The 19356-nt window shown below is 45.0% G+C and overlaps 1 protein-coding gene across 1 annotated transcript in view; it reads left to right on the top strand.

Annotated features, from left to right (window-relative positions):
* The first annotated feature begins 714 nt into the window (after nt 1-714).
* The window catches only part of Xkr6 (XK related 6), a 216755-nt gene continuing 198113 nt past the window's right edge, over nt 715-19356 (top strand). The window contains exon 1 of the mRNA XM_085698641.2: nt 715-1994. Coding sequence (XP_085554767.1) covers nt 1240-1994 — 755 coding nt within the window. The 5' untranslated portion in view covers nt 715-1239. The remainder of the gene's footprint in view (nt 1995-19356) is intronic.

Genomic DNA, 19356 nt, shown 5'->3' on the forward strand with positions numbered 1-19356 from the left:
TGTTAGCCAAGATTACATAGTGTACTCCGCACCTATTTTAATGATATAGCACATTAACAACATTTCCACTCACTTAAAGCCATGTTTATTAACAGAGCCTTAGCACCTCCCAAAAAACCCTCAAAGACCAGTTTCACACATTCAAACTGTCTGAACAAGTAATTGATACATACAGTGTAAGGTCTCTTTCAAATGAAGGTCTTTGCAGAGTTTTAGAATTGTGTTTTTAAAAAAAAGGTTGGTAGAAGTACGTTTGGTTGTGCAGAAAACACTCAAGGTCATACGATGCCCATCTAATTTTTGCTACAACATGAAAGAGGCAACCAGGCTGATTTCTAGCTAGATTTCTTTCTTTCTTTCTTTCTTTTTCTTTTTTCTTTTTTGAATTTTCTTGAGACAACGCTGGAAACTTTATTACAAAACATGGGAAAGTTATTAAGTGACAGGAAAATCAGGAGGTCAATAGAGATTAGAGGTGCCTAAACATAAGTGAAAATCAGTAAGTTTGTGGAAACGATACTGACTTATGTAATTTGTTTAAAGCCCCTCAAGATAAGAAAATAGCACGGATGTAATAGAAAAAAAAGAAAAACAGCCCAAGAGGTGAGACAGTCATTTTGATGGGGGGGGGGGTGTCTAACTACACAATGAGGTCATCCTATCTCCCGGAAGTGACAAGTAATCACCTGCTTTGCACTAGCTCCGCCCCTTCCCTCAGAGGTCCCGCCCCTCCGCCAGAAGCCGGCCGGGTGTTAGGGGGCGTTTCTCCCAGAGCAAAGCTGAGAGCTGCAACGCAGAGGAAGGGGACCCCAAAACGTCTGGCACTGCCTCCTCCAGGGAACACTTTGGACCGTCTCACTCAGCCCAGCGGGATTCTGAAACGCCGAGGGGTCAACCTGATGGGTTTCGGGGTCAACGGAAGAGGGGAAGGGGAGCCCTGGCGGGGAGAACCCCCCGGTCCCCCGCCCAGCAGCTGAGACACAGGAGGGCGGCCATCTTGGCCGGCAGGGTAGGGCCAGGAGGCTGCGGGCGCCGTGCGATTGGGGGGCTCGCCCGGAAGTGACGCCACCCGCCCGGAAGCGGAGGGGGTTCCCTGGCCCACTCCCCCCCGTTCGTCTGCTCCCCCGCTTCCTCCCCGCCCCCCTTCCTCTCCATTCGTTCCCCCCCTCCCCGGTCCCTGCCTTCTCCCCCCCACCCGTCCCTCCCCCCCCAACCTCCGGAGCTGGGAAGAGAGTCAAGATGGCGGCGAAATCCGATGGCGGTGGCGTGGGGGTGGGCTTCGCCCAGCTGCACAACCTGGACGAGGCGGTGGGCAGCGGCGAGGAGGACGGGGAGCCCGGGGGAGGCGGCTGCGGCGGCGGCGACGGCAGCGAGCCCGGCGAGAGCAGCTCGCTGCACATCTGCCACTGCTGCAACACCTCCTCGTGCTACTGGGGCTGCCGCTCCGCCTGCCTGCGCTCGCTGCTGGGCAAGAAGCCGCGCCGCAGCGCCGCCGCCGCCGACGGGGGGGACCAGCCTCTGCAGCCGCCCGGGGCCGCCGGCCGCCACCCCCCGACGCCCTCGGCCGGCCGACCGCAGCCCGCGTCGCCGCAGGTGGAGCGGCCGTGGCTCGACTGCCTGTGGATCGTGCTGGCGCTGCTGGTGTTCTTCGGGGACGTGGGTACCGACCTGTGGCTGGCCCTCGACTACTACCGCAAGGGGGACTACGGCTGCTTCGGGCTGACCCTGTTCTTCGTGCTGGTGCCGTCGCTGCTGGTGCAGAGCCTGAGCTTCCGCTGGTTCGTGCAGGACTACACGGGCGGCGGACTGGGCGCCGTGGAGGGGCTCAGCAGCCGGGGACCCCCAATGATGGGGGCCGGCTACGGCCACGGCGCGGCCCGCGGCGGCCCGGGTGCGGGGGGCTCGGCCACCCCAGGGGCGCAGCGTCTGTGCCGCCTCTCCGTGTGGATCTGGCAGTCGGTCATCCACCTGCTGCAGATGGGGCAGGTGTGGAGGTAAGAGCACTGCGGGATGGAAGATGGGGGGTCTGCGGCCACGCGCGGGCTCCTTGGACCTTCGGTCGGGCCGGGCCGGGCTGGGCTGAGCGGGGTAGCCGCGCACTGTCCTAGCATCTCGCGACGGTCAATAGGATGCCTGCTGGCCACGCCTTTTGGCCCGGGGGAGGCCTCTGGTCCCTCTATTTGCCCATCTCCTTCCCCGGGTAGCACTTGAAGGGGACCCTGCCTCTGCCCTCCCTCTTCTCTGCAGACCGGTTGCCCCTTAACGCCCCCGTTAACGCCGTCCCAAGGTAACCGGCGCTCGCTCTCTGCAGCCCGGCTCGCATCCTGGAGGGAACCTGGCTTCTTCCAGCCGGTTGCCCTCGGCCTTGCCCCCCACCTCCCCTTCCCCGAGAGACATTTCCTTTCTCCCCCCCACCTCCCGTTTTCTCTCTGCAGTGGCCGGTGTCGGGCCTCTCCTTAAAGCACTCCTTCCTTTCATGCCCCTCCTCCTCCTGCAGCCCCAGCCCCTGCTAACGGCTCCACACCTCTGCCCTCCTTGAAGGAAAAATGACTTTTTTTTTTCTGGAATAGATGTGCCCTTTTTGCAGTGACGGGGGTGGGGGGGAATGAGATGCTATCTAATGGCAGCAAACATTTGATGTTAACTCTCACCTCTGGAAAATCACTGAGCCACTTGGGCACCTATTCTGTTTTTAATGGCCAGGATTATGTGTGATTTCTGTTTACATCCAAGATGCAAGCTTGGCCTCAAGGCCCCTTTCCTCCCATTCTGTAAAGTCCTGGTGCGTCAGGTGCATCTCTCGAAGCCACTTGCCAAGGAACCTTAACTGTGTACCTCACCGACTGACTACCCCACCGACTGCCTCATTCACTGTCTGCCTTACCGTCCACCTCTCTGACTGATTGCTTCACTGTTTACATCACTGCCTCGCTGACTACTTTAACTCTTTACCTCGCTGACTACCTTCATTGTCTGCTCGCCTCCTCGCTGTCTACCCTCACTTATTGCCCCAGTGCCTGACTCCCTCACTGTTTACATGTCTGCCTCACTGATGATCTCACTGTCTTACTCTCATTGACGACATACTGACAGGCTGCCTCACTGACAGGCTGCCTCCTCACTGACAGGCTACCTCCTCACTGACAGACTACCCCCTCACTGACAGGTTACCTCCTCACTGGCAGGCTACCTCCTCACTGACAGGCTACCTCACTGGCAGGCTACCTCACTAGCAGGCTACCTCACTGGCTACCCTTCTTGCCTCATCAACTGACAGGCTACCTCACTGGCTACCCCACTATCTACCTTTTCCACTGCCTGTCTACCTCACTAGCTCAACCAGCTAGATTTCTTCAGTCTCTCTGACCACTTCACTAACTGATTGCTTCACTGGTTGCATCGTTATCTCACTACCGTCTCTGTTTACCTGGCTGTCTTCATTGCCTGCCCCACTGTCTACCTCATTGTTTACCTCATTGATTACCTTCACTGCTTACCTGACTATGGCGTTGTTTGCCTCACCGGCTCACCGTCTGCTGACTGTCTCAGAGTCTGTCTGCCTACTGAATCCCTCACAACGACTGCTTCAGTACACCATTACCTCCACTGGCTGCTGACTAGCTCACTGTCTACCTACCCACCTCACTGACTGCCATTGCTCTTCTCCCTGATCATCTCCCCGTCTACTTGAATGTCTGCTGATATCTCACTGTCTACCGGCTGCCTTGCTGTCTGCCTCACTGCCTGACTGATTCCTTTCACCGTTTACCTCACTGACTGACTACTGTCGCTGTCTTCCTTACTGACCGTCTTCTCTCAGTGTTTACCTCACTGGCTACATCAGGAAACCATTGAAACCTTAGTCACCCTGTGCCCTCCGACTTAAATCGGCTTCAGTTCTGGAACCAATGACTTTGTCAGTGACAGCATTTGTAAGGGGAACGGTTTTTCTAGTAAAGCCTACACAAGGATGAATCTTTGTGCTATATTTCCTCCGAAGAGACAGGTCTAGACTTTTATGCCAAGTAGATAACAGACCTCAGTACCTCAGCTGATAGAACTGTACTCGGGTTAGATGGAAGAAAGTTTGTGTTTTCAATGTTTTCTTCTGGTCTCTTCTGACTCATCAGAACATCTCAGAAAGCGTGAGACTGAATTGAAGCCTTGTCCTGCAGAGTTGATGTGCAGATTCATGGAAAAGCTCACTTTCGTGAGACTGATCTTGATTTTCCAGGTTAATCCCAGCGACTATTTCTCTAACTGCATTCGTCTGCAGATCATTTGTTTCCTGCTGATAAAAATTTACAAACAGGAGATTAAAATTTTTTGTTATGAGCATAGCTGCTCAAATAACATTTTCAAAATAAATCTTAAATTTAAAATTTTAACCCCTTCCCTAAATAATTGATGCTGAATCAAAGTATGCTTGGCATTGGGGATATAGTTGTTCAGTCTGTTGGAGACTGGTATGAACAGTGGGGCTCAAAAAGTTTGGGTCTGAGAGCTATCTTGAACTGTTAGTTGGGATTTTACAGCATGTATTTAATAGCTAGGCTTCTGTTTGAACAAACTGAAATTACTGTCTTCTGGTCTCGTGTAGTGTCACGTTAATTTTTCTGGGAGAATTAATTCTAATGTGTTCTATTGCATTATTTGGAAGTAAACTTTTGGGACCAATGAAATTAGAGTTCAGTGTCAGTACTTTTTGTCAGGATAATCTCCCCCACCCCATGCCTTTTTTAGCCAAACTTAATTGTGTCTGTGCAAAGTTGAAGTCTAGATTATGGGACAAACCAAAAAGTTTTAGATTTAGCTTTTAGAATTTAAATGGGGTGCTGTATTTGCTCCCCCATCTTCTTTTAACTTTTCAAAGTCTTCACTGGAAAGAAATTATGGAAGATGCCTGTGATTTTCGTATGTCAGACTTTCAGATTGGATTTTATCTTTGCATAGCTCGTAGAGTTAACAATATTAAAAGGCAGGACAATTCAGCTAAGCTGTTTCATCTCTGTTGCTCCATTTCTAAAGCAGTATTTACTGGGGAAGGATTTTCATTTTTTATTTTTGGACTGATTTTGCTTGAAATGCTCCAAGAACAAGGTCTGTTCATTAATACCTGCTAGGCATGTTGTTTGCATTGAAATCATTCATGCGGAAGAGCTTGTGAGAAAGGTTTTCGCTCTTTTCTTGTTTCTACCTCTTGGCAAATGGTTGCTTGTCAACATATATAAGCACCCGTTGACTCAGTCCTTTACTGCAGGTCTTTGGGGTTCTATTTGTTTCCTTTATCACATTTGTGACCCAAATTGTGCTATTTCATGTGGTTACATGGGATCCTGGTTAGGAGTTTATCATTTGATTTGGGCCATGTTTCTAAGAAAAGTTATCTGTTAAGTTGCATATTGTCAAAATCAATTCCATTAAACACTGAATACTTGTCTCCCCCCCCCTTTTAAACATGTTTTAAAATGTAAAATTTCAGGAGTCTGCTTGGAGAGAATATGGTGCCTTTTTAAGCACTTGCTCCCCCTGATGTTGCGGAGCGTTCTCCTTGCCTTTCAGGCCAAGATGGCACATGCTTGACATCTTTGTCATGCCAAGCCCAGCTTGGAGCAAGAAAAAGTAGCTGTGTCTTAGGGCTAACATTGCTGGGATGAAACGTCATGACCAAAATGAACTTGGGGAGGAAAGGCTTACAAAGCCTGAATGATAGATCATTGAAGGGGAAGCCATGCCAGAAACTCAAACTGGATGGGAACCTGGAGGCGGGAGCGAATGAAGAAGCCATGGACAAGTGCTGAGTACTGGCTTGCTCAGCCTGCTTTCTTACAGCATCCGGGAGCACAGCACAGGGATGACACCACCCACAACTGTCAGGGCCTTCCCACATCATTAATTAAGAAAGTGCCCCGCAGGCTTGCCCGCAGCCTTAGTTATGGAGGCGTTTTCGTATTTGAGGTTCCCTTCCCTCACACGACTGTAGCTTATGTCAAGTTAACATAAAACTAGCCAGCAAACGCTGTGTTTGTAGTGATTTGGTGTGGTGAGCCTGCTTCTGTGGAGCATCAGAGTGTGACGGAGGTCTGTTTAGTGCAAGCTTTCCTGGCACTAATTGGTGAACATGTCGCTTACTGTGTAACGTTGTGTGCACCATTCTTCAGGTGCTTTTCCCAGGGATAAGGGGTTGTGTGTGTCAACCATAGTGACAAGTCACTCCAGACTTCATTTCAGTTCATTGAGCCATTATTAAAAAGTGAGACTATTTGTAGGTGGCTCTGGAACTGAACTGTGTGACTGAGTTTGCATGTCTGTGGCCATGCTGGTCTTTCCGCAGCATTTTGGCCTTTGTATTTGGCTACACCTTTGGAAGGTGCCAAGTGAAGGTTGTCATAAAAAAAAAGTTTAGGCTTCATGTTAATTTTGGAGGAGCAAATAAAGGTAGATAAAGCACGCCTTGCCCTGCCCCAGTTCCTGGTTAGGGTTGGAGAGGGTGGATGTGGAGTACTTGCTGTCAGCTGGGGTAACACGTACTAGAAGTAACTCTTGATACTATGGAATGGCAATGAGAATGAAAGAGAACTGAGAAATCACTAAGGAGTATGGGAAATGCAACAAGTTCTGTTTTATACATGAATCATCTAATTTACACTTTGTACCCATTCTGTAGATGGAGTAGGGTCAGGGATTTTGTAACCTTTGCCACTGGCCACTGGTGGAGGGAAGTTTTGACAGTCTCTCAAAGATGGCAAAACTGGTCCCACTTTTCTCCCTAATGGGATTCTTTTCCCTGAATGAAGGCCGTGACAGCTGGTGTGGCAACCTCAGCAACTTTGCTTCCCTCTGAGAGTTTGCTCTTCTGATTAGTTAGAATTAGACTTGTGGTACCCCTGGAGTTCTGGGATACTTGTTAATGAGCTGAGGTTCTCTGACACCTTGCTCTGTAGTCTAATACATTAGACCCTATTTGGCATTGGGGCAGAGTTTTAAGTCTTGTAGCTGATGATGACATCAGATGTGACACACAGCTGAGGACCACTAGTGAGCTTGACTTGAGAGCATTTTCAGCAATCAATCCAACTCTTTTTCTCAGAGTAGACTGCTTCCAGCCCTATAAATCCACAATGCCCGGAGGATATGGCCGGGTTGACCCCTCTGGGCCACCATTCATACCTATAGTTACATCTACAAGCTGTCTCTATTTATTGTTCTATGTTGATCTGTTGGAAATGCCTCAGGGTTACAAATGCATCCAGCTCACAGCTCACTTCAAAGTCAGATATTCAGATCCATCATGAGAGATTTTGGCCCATAAGTTCTGGCATTGGGATGGCTCCAAGAATCTTGAACATTAGGGACTGGAGAGATGACCCAACTCTTCAGAGCACTTTTCTGCTTTTCAAGAGCAAGTTCAGTTCCGGAGTTCAGTTTCCAGAACCCATGTCTGGTGGCTCCCAACCTCTTGTAACATACATGCAAGCAAAACACCCACACCCCATACATATAAGTGAGAGTGATTTTTTTTCTTTTCTTTTCTTTTCTTTTCTTTTCTTTTCTTTTTTTTTTTTTTTTCCGAGACAGGTCTTACTGTGTAACCTTGACTGACCTGCAACTCACTATGTAGACCAGGCTGGTCTCGATGGAGAACCATCTCCCTCTGCTTTCTGAGTGATTGATTAAAAGCATGTGTCACCACACTTGGCAGAGACAAAACAAACAAATAAACAAAGAAAATGGAAACCTTAAAAGAAAAGAAAAGAACCTAAGAATTCTGAAATTGTAGGCTTCCAGCAGGTTCCCCAGCTGTCGTATAGGGGAGTGGTGAGAACACAGTGGCATCATCTTGAGTTCATACGGTATTGACAGGAGTACTTCTAAAGAGAAAGGAATACATTCTAGATCATTTAGGGTTGTTTTGTAAACTTAATCTCTAGCCAGGTTAGGTTTAGTGAGGTAAGAATGATGAAGGGTCTCTGGATGGTTTTAGCATTTTTTTTTTTACAAAGATTTATTTATTTATATTTTTTATGTGTGAATGTTTTCCCTACATGTATGCAGCATGTGTACTGTTTGCTTCTGCAGAGACCAGAAGAGGGCACCGGGTCCCCTGGAACAGGAGTTATGGATGGTTGTAATTCACCATGTTTTGCTGGGAACTGAACCTCAGGTCCTCGGCAAGAGCAGTCTGTGCTCTTTAACGTTAAAACCATCTCTCCACCTCTGTAGGTGATTTTAATAGAACTTAGGTATTTAAACAATCATTGGCTTAGGTTTTTTAAAATCTGGAATGAGGTTGATGAAAATGTTGATTATATAGTAATATAATAATTGCTGTTGCCCTATAGTGTCCTTAAAGTTCTGAATGGTGCTGTGGAGACATTTGACAGTAACTTGTAATGAAATACTCTGTTGGCTCGGAAGTTTTTTTGAGTTTTGAAATAAGTTAGGGTCATTATTTGAACACTATGATGATTCTCATTCTGGAAAATGACAAAGTACAAATATCAGGGCTGTGGGGAAAAGAGCAGAGACAGATTACCTAAAATTGTTACTTTGTAAGCAAACCAGTAATAAAAATCATGAGGCTCAGATACAGATAATAGCAAGCAAGGCTCACTTTGCAAAGACATTTCATTCAGCCGTGTGTCTGGGTGATTCTGCGTCTTCCTTGAGTCTCATATGTAGAATCCTTTTTTAAAAAATTAAAACAGTATTGTGTGTGCACACACATGCATGGAGATCAGAGGACAAATTGTGGAGTTGGTTCTCTTTCTCCTTCATTTGAATTTTGGGGATTGAACACAGGTCACAAGGCTTGGTAGCCATCTTGCTGGCCCTAGAGGAAGGTATTTAATATGATTCTCAGCATTATTTTGGAGCAGCAGTCTTTTTTGCCATTTTCTCATTATTTGTGAGAACATCTATAGCTGCAGAACATGCTAAGAAGAATGGGCCTCAAACTAATGCCACTTCCTCACATGCTTCTGTTCCCACTTCACGGTTGCACATGAAGAAGCCCGCGGTATACAAGTATGTACTATGACATGTGTTTTGAATTGAAAGATGTCAAGATGCAGCCATTGAAATGTCAAGGTTCTGCTGTACTGGAAGTCTAGCTTGGGTGAGACTACTCCAAGGTCAAGTGAAAATGATTGCTCTTTTCATGCTTAGGTGGTCCTTGCTTATAGCAAAGAAGCAAAGAGGGTCAGTTTTAACCCCCTTTTAAGTGTCTACTTCTGTGACCTTGCCACTGGATGAGAAGTGATCCTGTTGAATAGTGTGCCTGGAGACTGAGTGGTTTGGGGATTTGCTTCCATTTGTTATGTGGTTATAGCAAGGGTTTATATTAAAATTCTTCTGAGCACACAGTAAACAAAAAGAGCAACAGTAGCCAGTTGTCAGGGAAAAGACTGATGGGTAGAATAAACAGACTGCTTTCTGCAATATAAACAATCTGTTTTCATAGGGTTTTTTTTTCCCCCTTTACTTTTTTTTGAAGGCTGAGTAGAACTTCCAAATCAAGAAGCTGCTTAAGTGGGAGGCTGCAGATCTGCCTGTACATTAATCACTGCTAGTTTCTGCACTAACAAAAACAACCTCAACTGAATGACATAGTAAGAATGCATGGCCTGTTGCTGTGTCCTGGCTGCAGGTGGTATTGACTGGTGGTGGCCCTCACATTTCTATGACGCTTGGGTTCCTCAACCTGCAGAACATCTGGCCATAGAGAGGAGAGAGTGGGCATGTTTCTTTAGGCTCTGGCTTAAGCGACACGTACTACTTCCACTTAGATGCCAGGGTTAGGGATGAACCTAGTGGCCATGCCACTTCTTGCCAGAAGGAGTTTACATTTTGGTGAAATGAAACCAAGAAAGAAGTAACTATGTAAACCATCTACTCTCCAGGTTACAGTGGCAAATACATGTATTGTGAGAGAGGGGGATGGATACGGTCCAGTATGCATTGTATGAACTTGTCAAAGGATTGATAAAAGTCCACACACATATATCATGCTAATGGTTGTAGAGTATAAAAAGAAATTGCCTATTGTGGTTGTTTTTAAGTTTCTTGTTGGTTTCTGTATGTGTGGGTGCCCATGCACCATGATGTGCCTGTAGAAGTCAAGGAACAACTTCCCGGAGTAGGTTTTCTCTTTCACTATGGAATTCAGGGATTGACCTCAGGCCTTCCGGCTTACATGGCAGGCACTGTTATCTGCTGAGCCGTCTCACCTATCTGTTCTGTTGTCTGAGACAAAGTCTACTGTGCAACCCAACAGGCCTGGAACTCACTGCATAAGTCAGGCTGGCTCCAGATTTGTGGGTGATTTTCTTGCTTCTGCCCCCCCAATGCTGTGAAATAGTCATACCCCACCATACTTGGCTCCACAATTGCCTTTTAAAATTTTGATTCTTGCTTTAATTTAATTTAGATCAGCAAAGCTTCTCTAAAAAGAGATATTTCAGAACTTGGGGGTCCTGTGGGGCATCCATTGTACAGTTCCCTTTAAAAATGTATAACCGTCTTTGCCTGTAGGGTCTAGAAAATAGTTCATTATTTAATCTTTAAAACTAAGAGCGAAGTGTAATGACTTAAAGGCCAAGCCACATACTAAGTACACCTAAATTAAAATGTGCAGGGGCACCCCTGGATGCTGTTCCTCAGGCCCTCCTCATCTTGACATGTACATGTGTATGTATGTATGTATGTATGTATGTATGTATGTGTGTATTTAGTGCCTGGAACTCACCAGTAGGCAGCCTCCTATTTCTGTTTCTGCCCTGCTGGGATTACAAGTGTGTGCCACTGCACCTGGCTGTTTCTCATGGGGGCTCTGGAAATCCAACTCAGGTTCCCATGCCTGTTGTGCACTTAGCTGACGAGGCTGTCTTCCCTGGTGATATTTTATTGAAAAATGTCTTTCACAAGGTATTGTGGCCCCATACCTAGACTTGTCAGTGTTTCAAATTTTAAAACGTAGTTTTATAGTTTATTTGGTTTAGAAAAGACCAGGTTTTGATTTTTAGCCACAGCTAATGTCCCTTTAAAGAAATTCTCTTCCTTCGTGGGACTTTTATTGAACCCAGGCTCTCCAAAATGACTTTATTTCTATCTGCTAATTTTATAGACCACCAAATAATTTACCTAGAAAACCTTGCAAAGTTTTATACTTAAATTTGGAACTTTTTGTGTACCAAAATATACTGGATTAGTATTTAATTTTTGTGTTAGTAACTCTTGAGGATGAATTAAAATTATCTGAAAATTCTTTACAAAGGTGTTACTAATTCAAGTGTGATTTAACTCTGAAACTAAACCTAGTGTGCTCTTGAGAGAGGTCAGTATGTTCTTGACGTTCATAGTCAAGTCCGAAAGATACTTTAACAATAGGTGGCACCTACCATTCCAGAAAGGAAGTCCTTAACTGCTGTTTAAAAGCACGCTCTCTACTAATTCTCTACTAATAATAGGTTACATTTTCTGTGATTCTTAAATGGCCTTTAAAACTGGGTCACTGACACATGAAAATAATAACTATATATTTATTTAGCAGCTATTTAATAATTAAGGTTCCCTTATGTAATATACCACCAATGAGCCCATGCAGAGCTCTAGATGAAAATTCTTGTTTCTTTTAAGAAGTCAATTTGTGACTTGTGTGGGTAATAAGATCTCAGACATGAGAGTCAACTGCAAATTATATAACGAGGTTAACAAATATATATCAGACCTTTTGGCAGATTGTGGTAGTCTGCCAGGTTGGGAACATTCATTACAGGAACTGGGATCCTTGTAAAAGCATCTTACAAGGTCTTCCTGTGAGATTCTTGGGGGAGTGTGCAGAGCAGAGCATCTCATTCCTAGGGGTCAGAAGTTGACACCCATTTTCATGCTTTAAATGTAACTTAAGGTGGAAGATAAGCTGCAGGCTTGTATTCTTGTCTGGTTTTATACACTGTGCCATAAAGGAAAGATGGATCATAAGAAAGGCCTTGCATTCACATGGCTGCTGCTGGCACACAGAGGGGTGATGTGATTTGGAAGGGATTGGAAGGATGTGCTGAAGGCTCATTGATCCGGTAGGTGAAGAAAGAATAGTGCGTGGGGTCGAGGAGCCGTGCATTACTTCCAGGGTGAAACAGTAGATCATCAGAATTTTAAAAAGGGTTTTGAGCACTCACCCAGCTCTGATGTGTATATATTGTGCACAAATTTGTGTTCTTTTTCCTTGTCTTAGAGAAAGGAGAGGTTAAATCCCCTTGGATGTATGAGAGCACTCTGCTCTCCACAAGGTGGATATGAGATGTTTGAGAAGGTGATAGTACTCCATGGCTGTCTGTTTTCTTTTCTCCTCTGCTTGACTGGCATCTGGGGAGTAGGATCATGAGAAGACCTGATGAACTTTGCTGGAGACTTGAGGGGACATCTATAATTGGAAGCACACTCAGGCCAGGATGTCTGCCTTATGGATCAGTGTAACCTCCAAGATGATTAAAAAGCAACTAAAGGAGACACTTGGTGTTCCTTGCAAGTTGCAGGCACTTTGTTCCTTGTATCAAAGAAAAGAACAGAATACCTAATTATAATAATCTTCTAATAATTACAATATTTCGCATTCATTTCTTTTAAAAATCTATTTGAGTAAGTACTAGCCTTCAGAAGATGTTAGAAAATAGTGTTTAGGCAGCAGCTGGCAGCTCTAGTGCAGTGTAGTGCCCTGCTGCAGGAAGAGTTAGTTGGGCACACACTTTGATTTCCTTACTGCTGCAGAAGTGTGCTCCTGAGAGACTGTTTTGGGAAGGGATGTGCAGTACAGGCTCCTACACTTGTTGTGAATGGGTGGAGTGCCGCTCACCATCTGGAAGAGAGAAGAGGAAGTGCTGGACTGGAGACAGCACACTGTTCTGGTGCCGTGGCCATCCTCTGTCATCTTTCTCTCATGGGAGAGTAGCTGACAGCTGTTGTCATTTTGCTTCATCAGACGCTTAACAATCGGGCTGCATGGGCAGGAGAGTTTATAGAAGGGGCATTGCACTGTTCTCAGCCAGTGGTGTCTTAACTTTTAAGTGAGTGACTTTCCTAGTGCTCATCGACACTTGGTATTTTAATTTTTACTTTACGTGTCTGGCTGGTTGCCTGCGTGTACATGTGTGTACAATGTGCATGCCTCATGGCTTGTAGAGACCAGATGAAGGTGTTGCATCCCTGGAATTGGAGTTAGCAGAAGTAGTGGAAGCAAGGAACTGGTAGGGTGAGTTGAGAAGAAAGCACAGAATGTTCACAATCCATATGTAATTGGGCTTAAAACTTTAAATTTAAAGTCTTCTGTGCTTAATGCCTGTGTTACCCCATCCCCAGGTACGCTGTTGATAGGCCCAGTGACTTAACTATCACGACAAAAATAAGACTGATGAAAGTCTGAAACAGTTGCACTCGCTGTGGGCTGTTTCTAGATTAAACCCTCTTTGGGAGCAGCTTGGTTATAGTAAATGTTTCCCCATAAGTCATGTGTAGGACTATATTCCTGAGGTCTTTCTTTGGGGTTTGTGTGCTTTCTGACATTGCTCCTGCTGACAAACCAGAGACAGCCATATAGAGGAATAGAAGAGCTTCACAGTTCAAAATGGGTTTATGAGGGCACTTTCTGTGGTTAAGAAAAAGCAACAGGAAGCAGCAAACATGAACAAAACCCCCATGTCTTCTGCATCACCTTCGTGGTAACAGTGGACCAAACTGATTTTATTTGGAGGCAGGCCTGTGTTGGTGGAGAGTGCCCAGAACCACTGTGACAGCTTGATGGCTTTGTGAGAAGCTTTTGTTCAGTCAGAAATGTGGAGGTGCTTTGTCCCATCTCCGTCATTCTGAATTGACAAGAGATCTGCTCTGTGGACCAGGGTGCACTTTTCCTGTTCTGTGTTCAAGTACCTTTAACCAGAGCATCTGCCTTTGTATTTGGGGTAGTATCTGCTATAGCTGCTGGATCTAGTTGGTTGATGTGCCATACAAGGCTCTTGTTCATTATTTGTCTTCACTGAAGGTCCATCCACTCTGGAACATGGCTTCTTGAACTTCATATCTTTTCTTGAGCTCTGTTAATCCTTGCTCTGGTCAGGTGCTACTTTATTTCCTTTCTTATTTTTCATGTATTGTGTCTTTGATGAGTGGACTCTCATTGATTGGTAATGCTCTCCATTTCACTTTCTATAGCTTATTGATACTGAACTTAGATTTTAGAAGTTGCTTTAATGTTTTCTCATAGTAAAGACAGTGGCCTTCTTAGGTACTTTCCGGTTTTATGGAATGGACTTCAAACTTCCTGTGCCTTGTACTCTTTATGCTTGTGTTTGCTGGTGGATTATGCTTTTTCTGTAAATCTGATTCCCTCATCCTTTTTCTCCTGGGTTTGCTTGTTTTTTGGTTTTTGTTATTGAGGGCTATCACCTTTCCCTTACCCCTTGTTTTTAATGTGTGTTTGTAGGGATGCAATTCCTTGTCCTATGTGGTGGTTTGGAAGTTTGTGGTGTATTGTTGCGTTGCTTTGAATTGTCTGGGATTGTACTGACTGCTAAGAAGAAACCAGCATCACTGAGGTGAAATCTTCTGGGATTTGTTTCCTGAGAGCAGAGAAACTGCTTTTCAGAAATGGCTAAGGTTGTACCTTCTGTTAACATCTGGACTTGGTAAGCATCACCCAGGTTGTACTGGTTTTGAAGGCAGGAACGGGTCATGCAGAGAAGCTGAGGCTTGGCACTGTGAGGAGAGCCTAGGAGAGGCTATTGGTGAAAGTGCAGCCCTGTTGTAGCAGAAGATCCAGCACTGTGGAGATGCGAGCACTGTGGGATGACCACCAAGAACAGCAGTACCAGTGGAGTGGAGCCAGCCGGAGCCTAGAAGACGAGCTGTGTGTGCTGAGGAAGGCAGAGCCAGAGAAGTGCCCCAAGTTGGAGGAGTCCCAGAATTTGGACATTGAGTTACTTATACTGTTAAAGTTTGATTTTGTTTGATTTAGGTGTGACAGTGCTCTGGTTCTTGCCTCTTGAAGAAAGTATTTAATTTTGATTTTTAAAGGAGATAGACTTGAACTTTTAAAGGAGATTGGATAAAGAGACTGCATTTTTAATGTGTTTCAATTTGTAAAGACTGTGGGACTTTTAAAATTATAATTTTAATATGAGATCTTGGGTTGAATAAGAAAGAAAGGGTTATGGCTTAATAGTGATGTATTGGTGTGTCAAGTTGACAAGGGGGTCTGTTGTTCTGGCTGATTTTGTGTGTCAACTTGACACAAGCTAGACCATTAGAGAGGAAGGAGCCTCAGTTGAGAAAATACTTCGATGAGATCTTGCTGTAAGGCATTTTCTCATTCAGTGATCAATGCGGGAGGACCCAGTCCATGGTTGGTGGTGCCATCCCTGGGCTGTTGGTCTGGGGTTCTCTGAGAAGGTTTGCTGAACAAGCCATGTGAAGCAGGCCAGTAAACAGCTCCCCTCTATGGCCTTCACATCAGCTCCTGTCTCCAGGATCCTGCCCTATTTGATCTCTTGTCCTTAACTTCCTTCAGTGATGAACAGCAATGTGGGACTATAAGCTGAATAATCCCTTTCCTCCCAACTTGCTTTTTTGGCATGGTGTTTTATTGCAGTGGTAGAAATCCTAAGATAGGGATTGAACCTAGAGCCTTTACCGTGATAAGCAAATGCTGTCCTATTGGGCTATTCCTCCAACTTTTAAAAATGCTTTTTATTTTAGGGTCTCTCTAAGGTATCTACAGTGGCTTTAAGCTTGCTCTTTAACTTAGGCTGACCTTGAATTTATGGCTCTTTTGTTTCATCATCCTGAGTCATCAGAACTGGAAAAAAGCAAAACCAAGTAAGTAACAAGCTAGACCCCCTCCAAGTCTTCGTCAGTTGACTCTTTGCTGGCTCCACTTTGACCAGTTAGTCAGACTGATGTCTAGTACAAGTTCAACCTAAGGTGAAATCCCTTAGGATCTCCTCTTGCTGCTTTTGAGCCTATATCCTCAGAACATGTGTGTGGTTTCTGAAATCCTCCCATGTGTAGGCTGCTTTTGATTGCTCTAATTCCCAAGGACACCTTTGTCTTCTCCTATGGGGTCTCCCAGGTCTATCTTATGTCTCAGTTGTGGTACTTTTATCACAGGTAATCTTGAACACTGCCAACCTTCCTCCAGCTTGGGTGGATTTTGGGCTGGGTATGCAGCAGGTTTTTGTGACAGACTAGAGCAGTTACTGTAAAATGGAGCAAGAATGTCTGCTCTACTCCTATTGGAGCCTGGGATGTGTCCCAGTCTGGGAATGTGGGCTACTGCACCAGGCAGGAAAGACAGATAAGAACGCTGTAAACTTGCTTGCTATTTTTAGTTGACGTTTCCTTGATTGCAGGTTCCATTGGTTGCTTAGCTTTTGACTGATTTGCAGAGCTCTGATGGACAACTGGCTCCTTCCTTCCTCATATTTTCCATAGGGATGCAGTGCGCTTGGAGCTGCCTCCTCCGCTATCTCCCAGCCTCACTCTGTCAGACTCTACAGGAATCCTTTCGAGAAAGCACAGAAGCATTTGCTTCATAGACATGGATGCCCCATTGCCCTCTTAGACCCTTTCTTGTGACTGTGGGAATCACCCATTACTGTTTTTCATTATACTTTTTATCTGAATGCTAGTGTTGATATTTCCTGTCTTAAACATAGAAATATTAGGATAAAGGAGCTTTGATTCCTAGTTCATTCAGGGTACTGTAACAAAATACTGTATTAGAGGTTGCTTATAACCAAAAGATGTAATTTTTTTTTAAATGGTTTGAGAGACTTGAGAAGTCCAGGTGAAGGTATTGGCGGACTTGGTTGGTATCTGTGAGCATCTACTCTTGGTTTTTACTAATTACTCAGTTTCAGATTTTATAGCAACAGAAACAGATGAAGATCATCAGGAGTTGGAGATCCTTGGATGAAAGAACAGTGCATACTGTCCTAGTGTTTCTTGGCTCCTTTGTTCTTGGTGCAGAATTTTGATGGACATTTGGTGTCATCATCATGTGGTGGGAAGGACAACTTAGTTTCTTTGGGACTCTTTTTCTAAGGACCCTGATCCCATTTATGAGGGTTCTGCTTCTTAAAAACCCTGCACCTTAAGGCCATAGCCTTGAATTGTTGCTTGGGAATTTTGGTGTGTGTGTGTGTGTGTGTGTGTGTGTGTGTGTGTGTGTGTGTGCGTGCGCTTTATGCTCTCAAGGCCCCAGTCAGATTTCCATGACCAAGCTGGGCAATTAACCATCCAAGGATGTGAGACTTGTTAGAAGCCCATGTGGATGTACTAGGGCCACTGTGGGAATGGGGCAGTTGTTTTGAGTGGGCTCGTTGTGAAAGCAATGACCCTTTTCTTAGTCTTTGTCTTTTGTGCCTTTTTGCCTGCCATGGGGTACAGCAGCAAATTTATTTCTTGCCAGATGCCACAGCCATAGCCTTGGACTTCTCAGCTTTCAGTACTATGAGCCATACCATTTTCTATTATTTATAAACTTCCCAGTCTCTGGTATTAGTCTGTTATAGCAATAGAAATAGACTAAAATAGGCCATCTTAATGAAAATTTAAGGTCTTTGGATGAAAGAATAGTATATATTGTCTTCCTGGTGTCTCTTGACTACTTTTGTCCTTGATGAAGCATTTCATGTACTGCATTGGGATTCATCGTTAATTTCCAGAAGCATAGTGTGTGAATTAACACATATTTACATTGAGGACTGAGTTAGGGAGGGGGAAGAAAATGGGGTGCTAATAAATTGTGACCTTAGTATGCTATTAGCCAGGAGTGAATACTCTTCTCTCTGCTATCCTTTGACCCTGTCTCATTTGTCTAGGTAGATGTAAGCTGAGCTATAATTTGGCAAAATTCTCCCTAAAACTACAGGTGGTAGTTGACCTGGCTTTCCTGCTTAAGATAGTCACAGGTAAGAACTTAGTATGGCATGTTTCTTCTGAGGGGTTGCTTGTATCCAAAACTGTCTTAACCTGTTGGTACCTCAAGTAGTTTGACATCCTAAAACACACCATCTCTTTGGAGCCTCTGTAGGCAGGTGGCGTTTACCCATAAGTTTCAGTGCCTTGTACCGTAAGGAAGTGGTGATGCTTGTATGGGGTAGGTCTCAGGTGTCCAAAGCTGATGCCTGTCTGCTGTGTCACATCTGACGAGTGTGTGACGGAGAGACAAATGTGGTAGATAATCGTGGATGGAAAGAAACGCCATCTTATGATTTAAAGCACCGCAGAATATATGTCTGTTCATGTGTCTTCCTTTGTATTTTGGCCATATGTTGTATATTTTATTTTTTGTGATGCTGGGAATTGATTCTAGGGCCTCGTGTTTGGTAGGCCAACACTTTCCTCCTGGGTCAAACCCTAGCCAGTTCACCATGCCTTTTAAAAATAGTGACTTTTGGGGAAAGACTGCAAATAAAAAAAATAAAATAAAATAATGACTTAAAGCAAGAACCTATGAATTTTGGCTGCATTATCTCCCCGCCCTCCACCACCTCTTTGTATCTTTTGTTTGTCCTGCAGGAATTCATAGGAGAGAAGACTCAGAATAGCTTAACTGTAGGACCTGTTTCATGGAGAGGAAAGGGCTAATGACAGATCTGAGTGAGTACTGGGAAGAGAGAGTCTGAACCCCAGGAGCAGAGAGGAGGAGAGAAAGTCTAGCAGGTACTCTCGTAATTGACCTCATTCCTAGCATGGCTGGATGGTACTCAGTTGCAGAGTTTGAGATTGAAAAGGATCAGAGAACTGTGGGCTCTGCTTGAGGCGCTTTCAAACCTCACTGTTTTCCCAGCATTGAAGCTGAAGCCTGTAGGATGACTTGACTTTCTGCCCCTGAATAGGCAGGCCCAGTGGGGAGTCAGGCAGGAGTAATGCTGGCCTGGCTGCTCTTGCTTTTCCAGTTGTAGACAGGAGCATTGCGGGCGCACACTTCCTTCCACATTAGCATGTGAGTGAACTTACTAAGGTAGTGGGGCTGTTAGCAAAGGCTGTCCCTTTGAGATTTCTGTATAATTTTGTCCTGTCTGTATTTTTGGTTAGGACTAGGGAAGAGAGGAGAGAAATGCCATTCAGTCCATATTAAGTTCTGTGTTCTTAGGTAAACTGCTGAGCTGTCTTACCCTCAGTTCCTCAGCTGTTAAGGGAGATAATTTTGACATATCCACCCCCAAAGGCAAAATGAGTATGTGTTTGGTGCTTAGCATAAACGAAGTAATATATAAATGTTGTTAGAAACCAAACAAAGGAGTGACAGCATGTACACAGGAAAATGATGGGTTCTGTTCCGTCTAAGGGCCCCTAGCA

Source organism: Myodes glareolus, chromosome 12, assembly GCF_982192425.1.
Source record: "Myodes glareolus chromosome 12, mMyoGla1.1, whole genome shotgun sequence".
In the NCBI taxonomy this organism is placed as follows: Eukaryota; Metazoa; Chordata; class Mammalia; order Rodentia; family Cricetidae; genus Myodes; species Myodes glareolus.